This window comes from Sinocyclocheilus anshuiensis, unplaced genomic scaffold, assembly GCF_001515605.1.
Source record: "Sinocyclocheilus anshuiensis isolate Anshui unplaced genomic scaffold, SAMN03320099.WGS_v1.1 scaffold1021, whole genome shotgun sequence".
In the NCBI taxonomy this organism is placed as follows: domain Eukaryota; kingdom Metazoa; phylum Chordata; class Actinopteri; order Cypriniformes; family Cyprinidae; genus Sinocyclocheilus; species Sinocyclocheilus anshuiensis.
Window position 1 is genome coordinate 207,885 of NW_015554136.1, and position 13,471 is coordinate 221,355.

A 13,471-nucleotide genomic window follows, 5' to 3' on the forward strand; every position below is an offset into this window, starting at 1 on the left:
ATCTTTCTTGTCTGGCATCATCGAAAACTTTTTGCCGTAAAACCTCCAGCTGGGATTAAAATAAAGCATGCTAGTCTATTAATCGACATTATCAAAGACTCGGTCAGGTTATTATCTCATTGTTGGCTGCAGTCATAGATGTTTCCTTCGACATAATGAAACATGGGCTAGTATAGTCTGCTTGGAAAATAGGGAAGTCTGTCATAATACGCCTTCGCCTGCCAATTTAAAAGGCTTGTTGAGAAATTACTCCCTCTAACCGGGGGTGTCTTGGGTCCAGTGACCCGCATCGGACTGGAGTCTCATAATCTCATGACATAAAACACTTTCCTACGAGAGCAGAGACGCGCAGGACCGGCAAGTATATGGAACAATGTTGGCGCTTTACAAATTGGCTTTACTTTCGTTGTTTGGTCTGCGTTCATTGAGGTTCGCTTCATCGTGCATGTACGAGCTGATCATTTTATCATGTTTAATCCGGATTTAGGGTGAAGTAGCTCACGGGTTCCAGACAACCTGGCTCCAGCAGTCTAATCTATGGGCTGAGGGCTGTCTGTTCGGGCAACGAGACAGGTGTAAATCTCTTTGACAATCTTTGCTTTTTGATTGCAGGAGTCATATCTGCAGGGTAGGGAATGGATCTGAAATGGATCATTAAAATATTGGTCACATTTGTTACTTGTATGCTGATGCAATATCTAGACTGCTGTCTACCCGTTATAATAAAATTAGAAGTTCTGCTGTGACGATCATATATTAAATTATTTGTGAAATTCGACTCTGTTGGACTAGTTTGTATCAATAAATGTATTTATTAATTTAAAAAATGCGTGTTCATTGTATCATTTAAAAATAATTCGATTCTTGATTTTTGGCGCAAGTTTAAATCAACTTTTTTCCATTTTTTAACATTTGCGTTGACTTTTAGCACCAACTGGTAGTTTACGACTATACAGCAAACCATTACCAGCATCCTTAATGTATTTCAGAAGTTATACTGGATTGCACAATGACGCTGTTAACTGCTTCTCTTTCGTCTTTATGGACTCTAAACAGAATGCCGCAAACACTTCCCTCATTTATTAATTTCTATTCACTGTTAATGGAGGGGTGTGTTTGTGTGTGTGTGTGTGTGTGTGTGTGTGTGTGTGTGTGTGTGTGTGAGAGAGAGAGAGAGAGCGTTGGTGTCATGCTTGATTAGGGCTTGCTCCCTAAAGATGGCGAGAAAACTGAGATAATGAGGTCCTGTGATTACCTTTTTCCCATGGACTGGAGCTGTCGCCAGTTCACAAAACCACACTGTACACAGGCACAGCGATACTCACTTCTCATTTAACACACACAAAAGCTGATCTCCAACAACAAACTGGGGACTGGGGACAAATCATAAAATGTCCACCCGTATCCAATCGCCACTAATTAACTGCAATCCCACCTTCCTCGTTTATACAGCGACCAATTCATTTTCTATGTATGTCAAAGGTCCATAGGCCACAGTCGGTCGCCAGGGACATTTGTGCAGCTCTGCAGCTTATTTGTGGGCCGTGGATCTTATATTAATTAGTTCATGACCCGGTGCTGAGGTTATGGGCTCTTCCCTGCCGCGGCCTGAAAACCAGAATGTTTCCTAATCGGGTTTTTAATTGGTTTGTTGAACAGCGCGTTGGGAGTTTGAATGGGATGGACGTGCTGAAATCAGAGGAAGTATGAGTTTGTTTGTTTTGATTGGAGAGTCAAACACGATTATTTTGTGTGGTATATGTGAACCTACATAAAGATGCATGCTGAAAGGTATTTCGAAGCTACTAAATACTTAGATACTAGGTTATTTGTTTGTGTATTTATGTACGTTTGGTTATCTAGAACTAAAAGTGTGGTAAATTCGGATTTGCTTCCAAAAATTATATTAGAGAAAAAGGCACACTTCAAAAAACGATTGAATGCGTTGCAAAGCCAGTAATACAATGCGGTTAAAATAATAGCATATTAAAATACTTCGCAGGTCTAAATTTACATGGCAGACAACAAGGTGTTATGTAGGTCTTCTGTGAATAGTATGAGCATCTAATTTCAATAGAGATATAATATGATCAATGCTGACAGTATTTTGAAAAGAAAATAGTTTTTTTTTCTCAACGTAGAAATTGAGTGAGCGTGTGCTAAATAATCGCTTCCCACTTTCTCTTCCATCTCTTAAGCATCATCGTGTTCTTACACTGTCACGTTAAAAATTGCTCCAGACAGTTGTATAGCATTTACATATTGCATGACTGCACTGTAGGCCTTCAAGACCAGCGCTTAGACCTTGAACCACATCATCTATGAATAATGTAAGTGCCTCGCTATATGCCTCCCCTAAGCTACCAGTACCTAAATGAATAGATCTCTAAAATGCCACATGCGTGCAACTATTTTACAAAAAGGCAATTTCGTACAAATACAATTTGCCTTAAAAATAATAATAAGCATGAAGCTGCACTCCCAACTCCATCAATTTGCTAAAACTTTTTATGAGCCTTTTTTCACGCTGTGATAGCGAAACGTTTGAAGATTTTGGCCTAAGTTCAACACCTTTGAATTTGAAATCTCTCGCGAGGAAACGATTAGGTTTTCAGGTTGACCTTTGTGTGGTTTGGATACCGCGTTGAAAAACTAATACACGGTTTTGTGTGTTTTGCATATAGTTGTCAAATAAATGAAAACACTCTCTATCCCCTTTTAATGTGTCAATAAAAAACTAGAAGTCATTATTGCACGTTTAGACGAGTGAAGCTATTTCTTTAGCTCACTTCCATCTTATTTGGTGCTTTCTGCTCCAATCAGGTTCGCTAGACTCTGAAACACTCCCCCTCTTCATGCAAAACAGCTGTGGGAACTTTAATACATGAAAGCTCAAAACCGCATCGACTTCCTTTCGTTTTCAAGTCACTTTACGTCAGCCATACGGAAAACAGATAAACATTCAAGCCCTTTAACATAAAGTGAGGGCTGGATATTTCTTAACACGCTTCACAGCCTATATTCAGCGTGATGTGCATTTGAAATTGAACATAGCTAAAGAGGCTTTCTTTAATGACGTGACATTCCACAATAAATTACAATATTTGTCTGCACATTAGCAAAAAAAGAGGCACGTATCCATTAACGCATCTCTGATATAAACATCGATACGAACATATACATAAATAGAATAGGCACTTTTTTTTAAATATCTGGGTTAGTATAATTATATTAAAATATATACTACTTTTTTGGCGGGGAAAAGTCTATTTTTATACTCTTGAGAGAGCAAAACATCTAAAAATGAGTAAAACAGGTAGATTATTGTATGGTAGATTTTAGAATCACTCAGCATTGAAACGAGTGGTGCAGAAAATAATGCATGGACTCCTGTGCACCAGCTCATCTTCAGCTCTATCAGATTTATTGGTTCTTTAAATGACAGACAGATAGTTATAATGGACACACGTGGCAACATCTAGACAACATACACTTCACACTAAAGCAGATTACACTGATTATGGAGGACAGCCTCAAGAAGCTTCATTACAGGAGAAAATATTTACACTGAACATAACCAGATTAGATGAACCAGCTCTTAAATGAGTTAATCCGTGTAATAATTGCAGTATAGTTCCCATGTGTCATCAATCATGTGTCTCCTGTAAAAGGACTTTCACACACAGTATACTCTGGAATTTCATATTTAGCTTGTCCATTATTTAATGTTCTTGATGCAGTTGGGACAGTCCAGAATTATCTATATACAAGATTATATATAGGGATTATGGAAACCATTGGGAGACCACAAAGCAGCAATGTAGTTTTTCTTTTCAAATTAGCCTATAATGAAGGATTTTGCAGGGAGAGCAGCAACGAAATATAAGAAGCCGAATGCAGATGAAAATATGTGTACACGCTCTAAAGGACAAGACTTTAAAAAACAACATTTACTGTAGCATTTATGAAATAAAAATGTGGTTTTATGTGACATAAAATACCTCTGGGAAGTTGCCATGTCACACATGGTATACTCCACATTTTAAACATCATTTGCTAATTCTTTATAATTACTATGCATTTTTAACTCATATTTATTGAGAGGCTATTTGTATTTTAAAAATCATTTGTCACAACACAGGACCATTAGAAATGAATTAGCATAGACAAAAATGGTGCAAAGCACTTTCCCTTTATTTTTTAGTATATGTTGCACTGCATCACAATCGACTTGCATCACAAAATACTTCTGTGCGTCATTAAAAACTTCTAAGTGAAATCCCTGTCAATTGGAAAACTGCTAAATACCTCAGAAGAATGCAAAGGATTTGCCTGCCTTGTAATACATTCCTCCCAGATTTAGGAAATTTACTATTATGAAAACTACTACATTAAAACTGTTATGGAGCTACTGCATCAAGTATGATGATCTGTTGTTGCTGATTGATCATGAAGTCTTAGAACCACAATGGATTTGTTCACAGATAAAATCAAGAAAGCAACCCAAAATATCTGTTTGCGCAAATTGCAGAAATATTGGGTTCAGTTTCGTAGAAAATACTGACAGGACTGAACATCGACGGGTAAAGTTAAATGTTTTAGCGGATTCTATTAATGACTGTTCGACTTGCTCCATTATTATTGTTTTAGATTAAAAAGAAAGGAGGAGCGGCACAGTCAAAGCACTTCTCATTGCTCTATCATGCGTCTTTTTTCTTTTAATCCTTGAGAAACATAACATTTACTGTATATAGTACATTGACCGATCTGCAGAGGTTGCATTTTAATTAACTTGGTATCCACTAAAAATAACAAACATACCACTGTAACACTCGGCCCGCTCCCTTGTGCATCAGTTAGAGATGAATATTAAAAATTAATGAACCCACAGGCAAAAACAGAGAAATACGCTTATGGGTCACACACACACACACACACACAACACCGCGTTCACATATCTAGAGAAAATCGTATTTCAAAATCCTAATCATACTGATTACTATAAATAAGAAGTGGGGCATCAGACTGCATGCCACAGTGTTATTTTCATTAACTGCACAAGGCTAAAATACGTTTTGTAAAACTGCACACGGGCGCATAGCGACCAAAGAGCTAATTATCTCACAGCCTTTCGTTTAATATTCATAGGCAATCTCTTTGCATTCACAAAAAAATAGGCAACGTGATTATTGTTGCGCTATTGTTTATTAGACCCGATTTAAACCTGCGCAGAACTGATATGTCTCCTTTTGAGAACACATGAGCAGTGACAGTAGTATTTGGCCACTTGATGAAGGGTGATAAATGTTACAAACTGGTTCTCTGCTCTGCTGACTAGATAATTGAGTCAGTGTTTAGGCACTGTTGAACTCAGATGTCTGTCCACGACCCTCTGTTGTTTACGTGTGAATGAGTCCAGTGTTGTGTATGGGGCGCCAGTGTTCTGCTGCTGACAAACAGGACTGAGCTGCGTTCGCTTATCGCCACAACAATGTAGCATGCGACCTGTCTGCGGCATTTCGAAAGAGAAAATTGAGCAAGCCACTGATAATTGAGTGAAACCAACAGCCTGTTCTTTTAATATGCAGATTTTTTTATTTTATCTAATGACATTTTCCCTCCAAAGATGCATTTATATTTCTAATAAGGCGAGTCTGGTCGCGTGTATTTGCCAGTGATTTAAAAAATGGCTCCTTTTATGCATGCTTTAGTTATTTAATATGTTATTGCGGTCTTAAACAATATAGTGACACTCACATCAGGGAAATATTTGTATAGTCTCATTCAAGCAAATCTTGAAAGTGAGTGGGGGTAAACAGAAAGAAAAAGGTTCATAAATATATAAAGTGATAACCCCATAGATATTATATTAAAACTGCTGTGCATTTTAATTAAATCTAGCTGACTGCCAAAAGGATGCGCGCGGCACTGTATGGTTAGATATGCATCCATCCAATTTGATAACCACGCTTTGAAAATGTTTTGTAAATAATAATAATAAGAAGAAATGAAAGCTGCAGAACTGTACAACTGAGATACGGTTATTAGCAGCGCAACACTTTACTAGAACAAAGTTTACTTCCTACATAACGTTAATGCTGGTGAACTGCAAGCTCTCCAAATGAATCATTCGCATCTCTTAACCAATACCAAAAATGATTTTGAATTTCTCAGGTTAAACGCGCGTCTAGAGCGCTCTCTGATCCTCTGTGAGCGAAAAGAGGCCAACAGTGACGCTGTGCGCAGGAGACCTGGAAGTTCAGCTTCTCTGGGTCCCGCAGACCGACAGATGCGTGTCCTAATGATGCTGGCATGTTCACACAACAGCGAGCGAGGCAGCGGCAGCAACAGTGTTCTCCAACACCTTTTTATAAGTCTGAAGTCTTTCCCCTCCACCCGACCTGTTAAAACCACGCCTACAGTGCGACACAATTGGTCCAAAAGCGTCAAAGAGCCAATCAACAGCGGGCTGCTGCTCAAAACACGCAACACATCCACACCACCGAAGCCTATGGAGTTCAGAAGCACTGGGAATATCTCTGTGCTGCACCCTGTGCTCCGCATATCGCGCTCTGCTGAAATGTGTGTGCGGGAGAGAAAGTGTGTGTGTGAGCGTGCGAAGGTGTATACCTCCAACAAGTAAAGACAGAGGAATTATTTCGAGGCATCGAAATATTTCAACACATCTCTTTGGCGGGACTCGGGACGATCTCATTATTAGCGGAATGTCTATTTTACAGGAATCCGCAAGCTGACACACAGTGACTTGGTCGATTCTTTTATTTTTATTTTCTCGATTTCATAGCGCACCGCCAAAAGACAAGCCGCGAAGATAGCCGTTTCACACTTTCTCTTTTAGATACTTTGTTGGAATCCAGCTAGAGAACCAATTAAGAGACTCACGCGTGGCAGGGACGCTGGACTTGGTGAAGGACTTCTCCGGCGCAGATATTAAGCTGATTGCACATCGATTTAAGGAACACCGCATCTGCTGGCTGGACTTGAATGAGCTTTCCGATGAGAGATCCAGTTATTCAAGGATCCATTATGGCTTATCACCCGTTTTTACCTCACCGGGGTCCGGAATTTGCCATGAGCGCAATGCTGGGTCACCAGCCATCCTTCTTCCCGGCCCTGGCGCTGCCACCTAACGGCTCGCTGTCTCTGCCTGGGGCGCTGGGCAAACCAATAATGGAGCAGCTGATGGGCGCAGCAGAGGCCGGCCTTCACTTCTCCTCGCTGGGACACCACGCCGCCACCGCGCATCTCCGGCCTCTGAAGACGCTTGAGCCCGAGGACGAGGTGGAAGACGACCCAAAAGTTCACCTCGAAGCCAAGGAACTCTGGGATCTTTTCCACAAGCGCGGCACAGAAATGGTCATCACTAAATCTGGAAGGTAAACTGGAATTATTCAATAAATCAGCTGTGCTTCGAATTTAATGAAGTGAAACACAGTCCGAGATCATAGTCGCTATCGTGAGTTCTGATTGATTTATTGATCTGAGTGACTCACGGATTTCTTTAGAGGAGCACATGTGGCAAGATAGCTGGACAGGCCCCTTGCTTTTTATTTTCATTCTGTTTTTGTCTGAGCATATGTTTTTTTTTTTTTGTTTTTTTTTTAACAACGTATAACCCAAGTTTAACTAGGCCTATAAATGTTTGAATCGAAATTCATCGTTGTTGTTGTTGTTTTTTATCGTTATAAAATTAGTTAAGTTATCCTTTTATTAAAGTGCATACAAACTATTAATATCACAAATAGATGTAGCATAGACAAGTGCACAATTCATATTGCTCCGAAGCTGATTTTGAACAGTGAAACACGCGGCTTGAATTATTGTAAAGTTGCATTTGGTAAGTTTTGATTTGTAACTTAGTTTTGCCGTAACGTTAAGTTAAAGAGTTTAGCATTTTTTATTGTTGCGCTGCGTTTAGATTTGGGGGTGTTTCACAAGTTAGGGCTAATGATTGGGCCTAGAGCTTGGTCTGCACACAACAAAATCATTTCAGGTCTTTGCATTTAATGTTTCTCTAGACAGCAAAATTCATCTTGTTGTTTGCATGTTATCGCTCAAGTCAAGTCACGTTTATTTATATAGCGCTTTTAACAATACAGATTGTGTCAAAGCAGCTTTACAGTATTAAATAGGAAAATAGTGTGTCAATAATGCAAAATGACAATAGTAAACACTCAATCTTCAGTCTCTGATCTCTGATCTTCTCTGCAGGCGAATGTTCCCTCCGTTTAAAGTCCGATGCACGGGCTTGGACAAAAAGGCCAAATATATTCTGTTGATGGATATTGTTGCGGCTGATGACTGCAGGTATAAATTTCACAACTCTCGCTGGATGGTGGCAGGAAAGGCTGACCCCGAAATGCCTAAACGGATGTACATCCACCCCGACAGTCCTGCCACTGGCGAGCAATGGATGTCTAAAGTCGTCAATTTTCACAAACTTAAACTGACAAATAACATCTCCGACAAGCATGGATTTGTAAGTGTAAGAAAAGTATAAACTTTATTATTATTATTATTATTATTATAGAGGTTGTTGTTTAAATACGTGTGGTCAGTGTTTGCATTTTCGTTACAAAATGTCTTCGCACTGTCCAACAAGTTTGTATCTGTACTGAGCTATAATTTGAATTTAATTTCAACTACGAGCACACAAATACTGGAAAAAAAATGCAGGCTTCGACTTGTCAGTGAGCAAAAAGCATGCAGAAATATGTACGATTTTTTTACTGTTTATTAAAATATTACTGAAAGTCTACTGTATTTTTTATAAATACTATTTATAAATACTATCGTATTTATATTTCAGACGATACTAAACTCCATGCACAAATACCAGCCAAGATTTCACATTGTGAGAGCCAACGACATACTGAAACTCCCATACAGCACGTTCAGGACCTACGTGTTCCCTGAGACAGATTTCATTGCTGTCACTGCCTACCAGAACGACAAGGTTGGTTATAAGTTTGTGTGTTGAATCTGATTCAACTCTTCACCTGCCGCGCTTAATACTTTGCGCTAAACATTTAATAGCATACACCGTGGTATTACAGGAGAAGTAATGTTTGGTGCTCTCCGTACTTTTGTCTAGAACATATTATTATGCAGTGCATTTCCACATTATACTTACTAGCTGTGTCACTGTGAGGCCTACATCATATTGCAAAGCCTAGTAATACAGAAAACAAACACGCATCGTTTCACTTTCTCCGGTTTGACACACACATGGTTATCTCTCATGTATTATTTATTTATTTATATGAGGCAAAAAATCAGAAGATCTCCAACATTTTGTGTGTGTGTGCGTGTGCGTGAGTGTGTGCGTGTGCGTGTGCGTGTGTGAGTGCGTGCGTGTGTGTGTGTGTCGTACACTGATCAACTTTTCTCTCTTTTTGTGGCCGGCATTAATGTACTTTGCCGCTAGTGAAATGCAGTCTCTTTTTTCACTAAGCAAATATTGAACTTGTGCATCGTTTTCCAGCTTGTTTTGGAATGTCATTCTAGTTAGAGCAGGTGGTTCTGAAGTGTAGCTCTTGGTTACAGTACAGGCACCAGCTCTCTCTCTCTATAGCCAGTCAAAAATTGTGTGTGTGTGTGTGTGAGTTAATTTATTAGAAAACTGCTGAAATATAACATAACCCTTAAGACTCTTGCAGGAAAATAGTGGTAATGCACTAAATGCATATGAGGTGTCAGGGTGGGGAGACTGAATTTATGTTGAGAGGTTGTAGATATAAAAATGTTCTCAATATTTATGAGCTGGAAATGCCCCGTGTTTCCTACAAATACCAGAGTTTGAGACAAGTCACTGCAGGCGTAATGTGGGTATTGTAATGCAGAACAAGCATATAGGCCAGCCCTTTAAACTATAAAATCCTAACGTAATCGTAGTGAGTCATACAGCTGTAGTGCATTTTGAATATGTTTCAATAGGCTGCAAATAATTGATTCAAGTTATCTTTATTCGTGTTATATTGTTTCCATGTTATTACATTTCAGATAACACAACTGAAAATTGATCACAATCCTTTTGCAAAAGGATTTCGTGACACTGGAAATGGGAGACGCGAAAAAAGGTACGACTGAACGAACTGCTTATTTTACCCTGTAGCTACAATAGCATTCCTTAACGTTCTCAAGTTCAGGACACTGATGGTTATTATTGCAGCACGTTCGGTTGTCATGCATTTTACATGGATTCATTCTAATCATAATAAAAGTAAGATGAACTAAAAACTCAAGAACGTGTTGTACAGACTTATTTGACTCTAATGCAATTAGAAGGTGGTTTACGCTTTCTCAATTTTCCGTCTCCGACTTTTATTTCATACAGAAAACAGCTGGCTCTGCAATCGATGCGTTCGTTTGAGCAGCAGCAGAAAAAAGAAAACGGGACGTCAGATGATTCCTCAGGCGAACAAGCGTCCTTCAAATGCTTTCGCCAGGCTTCGTCTCCTGCGGTCTCAACTGTTGGCCAGAATACGTTAAAAGGTACGAGAGTCAGATAAGCCGTGTGTGCATTTGACAAACATTTACTTTCAGATCAAAATCAAGCTTTCTCTTATACGATTGAAATCGCCCAATTATTTCCATGGATACTAATGCAAATTATTTTGTGAAAGACTGCACTCTAAAAAAATGCTGGGTTATTTCAACCCAACTTTGGGTCAAATTTGGACTAACCCAAATTAACTTTTGGGTTAAAAATGTAATGTAAAAATTTAACCCAACGGTTGGGTTAGTCCATATTTGACCCAAAGTTGGGTTAAAACAACCCAGCATTTTTAGAGTGCATGCTAATTGGAGAGTCGAATCAAGACGAATCAAGATGCCACACATTAAAATCTGTTGTAGCAAAATCCCCAAATGTGCCATGTATGTTACTATATTTGTAGGGCACCAAATTAGTATTTATTTCACGTGCATTTTGCATTAACTCTAACTGTGCTTTTACTGATTTTAAACGCCATGCATGTAGTGTCTTGCGGTCTGCATTTATAAAAAGGCACATCCAAGTGTCTAATATAAACTAGATCCAAATGGTGTTTCGCACTCTCGCAGATTTTTGCGACAGTGATGAAGATAGCGACGAAGACAAAGATGGAAACGTGAAAGAGGGGCCAGACTCGAGCAAAATCTCCACCACGACCGAGGACTCCAAGGATCACGATGCGAGTTTAAGCAGAAGCCTGTTTGTGGAAAGTGACTCTGTCCAGCGGAGAACTGAAAAGATACGGGACTCGCGGCAGAGTCCCATCACGCTCATCTCGAGCACCACTCGGTCCGGCGAGGAGCTCAAGAGCCCGGATCAGGCCAAAACAGACGACTGCCGGACACTGAGCAAAGAAAATTACATGCCATTGACTGTGCAAACAGATGGCGCTGCGCACTTAAATCAAAACCACTTGCACAATTTCGGATTTCCGCCGGGTTTGGCCGGGCAGCAGTTTTTCAGTCACTTGGGTGGTGCCCATCCGTTTCTCTTGCACCCTGGTCAGTTCAGCATGGGAGGCGCTTTCTCAAACATGGCCGCAGGGATGGGCCCCATACTGGCAGCTGTTTCCTCCGGAGGGGTCAGTTCGATGGACACGAGCAGCATGCCATCACCCTCGCAGAGCCTGACGGGAGCACCGCTGCCCTTCCACCTCCAGCAACATGTCCTGGCCTCGCAGGTGAGCCTGTTAATCATGATCAGCAGTGAAAGCATCTCATAGATGCTTTAGTCCTAACCTGCAGCTTGTTTATGAACAATCTCAAGTATGCTTTTGTGGCTACATTCGAGACTTCGGGAAAAACAATGAGGTGTGGCATATCTTGCAGTGTTTAATGGTCTTTGTTGCGCAGTCCATAAATTGTCAGCAAATATAGAACAACTGACAACTGTTGCTGGAGATTAGCAATAAAGCTGCTCTTGACGGATGTGCGCAGACAGTGATATGTCCCAATTAATTTGTAAAAAAGAGAAAACTTTCTCTTTTTCAAATTAATTGCTATATATATATATATATATATATAGCAATTAATTTGAACATTTCTTCCAAAATGAGCATTTTTCACAGACACCTATGTTTATGTTCAGTTATTTCGCTTTAATAGCAATGACAATAATTCATTGCTATTGCTTTTCATTGTCATTAAAGTGAAAGTACTGAATCTACACATAGGAGCCTGAGAAAAATGCTCATTTTAGAAGAAAATTTCAAACGGCACTTAGAGGCTTTTGCATCTGAACTCTTTATATGTATAAATACTATAGTATATATATAGAGAGACAGAGAGAGATAGAGAGAGAGAGAGAGAGAGAGAGAGAGAGAGCAAGCAAAAAAAAAAGTGACCAAAAATGATAGCATGTAAATTATTGAATTTTTTTTTTAAATCAAGTCAAAGTCAAGTTTGCAATGAATGAATCAAGCTAAATACACAATGTATACTAACAAAGCATTTTTGTGGGTTAAATCAGATATTCAGAAATGGATCTTTCAGGTGACAATTGCACGTTATCATATTTTACAGTATATATACTTAACATAGGCCACGACATCTTTCTGAGAAATAAAAACAATGCGTGTGTGTGTGTGTGTGTGTGTGTGTGTGTGTGTGTGTGAAGGGAAAAGGTGTAAATATAAATTAGGAGCAAGGGAACGAAAGAGCAGGATTAAATAAAGGTGCATATTCAGATTTTCTTTTAATGACAATTATGTAATGAATTATTAATTTTGACCTCTGGTTTTGACGAAAAATACAGCATTTTATATAGGCTATTCCCTTTTGGTCGCCATGTAAAAAGTCATTCTAAAGTCAGTTTACATACTTTACAGAGGACAACGTGTATGATCAACGCCAAATGTTTCAGTTGTTTATTTTGTTAAATATCTATCTATCTATCTATCTATCTATCTCTGTAGGGTCTGGCTATGTCTCCCTTTGGAGGTCTCTTCCCGTATCCCTACACGTACATGGCCGCCGCAGCAGCTGCTTCATCCGCCGCTTCTTCATCGGTTCATCGTCATCCGTTTCTAAACGCGGTGCGGCCCCGGTTACGGTACAGCCCTTACTCTTTACCGAGCGTCCCCGACAGCACTTTGCTTACGACGGCTGTGGCGAGCAGTGGCATGGATCTGAAGGGAGACGGGGTGACGGCGAGTCTGGACTCTGAGGTCACCAGCCGCTCGTCTGGTTCGGTATCAGTGTCAACGAAACCCTGCGCCGAGACAGATTCCCGCAGCGAGCTGCAGAGCATCCAGCGCCTGGTCAGCGGACTCCAGTCCAAACCGGACAGAGCGCGCAGTGCGTCTCCATAGACATCACCGACGAGCAACCCCTGTACACTACGGACCTGCATCGGAGAAAACGTTTGGACTCAAAATGCACTTTGGTAAAACAAATAAACACGTAAATGTATGTTGTTCTTTTGTTACATTAAAACAGTAACTTTGATTCCCCCACC

The 13,471-nt window shown here is 39.9% G+C and overlaps 1 protein-coding gene across 3 annotated transcripts; it reads left to right on the top strand.

Moving 5' to 3' along the window:
- The first annotated feature begins 338 nt into the window (after window positions 1-338).
- Window positions 339-13,464, top strand: LOC107670392 (T-box transcription factor TBX3-like). Of its 3 annotated transcripts, none has more exons than XM_016462982.1 (8): window positions 339-573; window positions 6,175-7,397; window positions 8,233-8,500; window positions 8,831-8,977; window positions 10,024-10,100; window positions 10,358-10,515; window positions 11,086-11,696; window positions 12,930-13,464. In XM_016462982.1, the coding sequence occupies exons 2-8, from the start codon at window positions 7,006-7,008 to the stop codon at window positions 13,323-13,325; spliced, it is 2,049 nt and encodes a 682-aa protein (XP_016318468.1). In that variant the 5' UTR covers window positions 339-573; window positions 6,175-7,005; the 3' UTR covers window positions 13,326-13,464. The 3 variants fall into 3 exon arrangements, with proteins under 3 accessions (XP_016318468.1, XP_016318466.1, XP_016318467.1); XM_016462980.1 differs by having other exon boundaries at window positions 341-573; window positions 8,233-8,506; XM_016462981.1 differs by lacking the exon at window positions 339-573 and having other exon boundaries at window positions 6,114-7,397; window positions 8,233-8,506.
- Window positions 13,465-13,471: the final 7 nt, after the last annotated feature.

Excerpts from the sequence above, each read along its gene's own strand:
- LOC107670392 (XM_016462980.1), top strand. The coding sequence starts at position 7,006 with ATGAGCTTTCCGATGAGAGATCCAGTTATTCAAGGATCCATTATGGCT. Across the intron at positions 8,978-10,023 it reads CTGCCTACCAGAACGACAAG|ATAACACAACTGAAAATTGA; the intron begins GTTGGTTATAAG and ends ATTACATTTCAG. Across the intron at positions 11,697-12,929 it reads AACATGTCCTGGCCTCGCAG|GGTCTGGCTATGTCTCCCTT; the intron begins GTGAGCCTGTTA and ends CTATCTCTGTAG.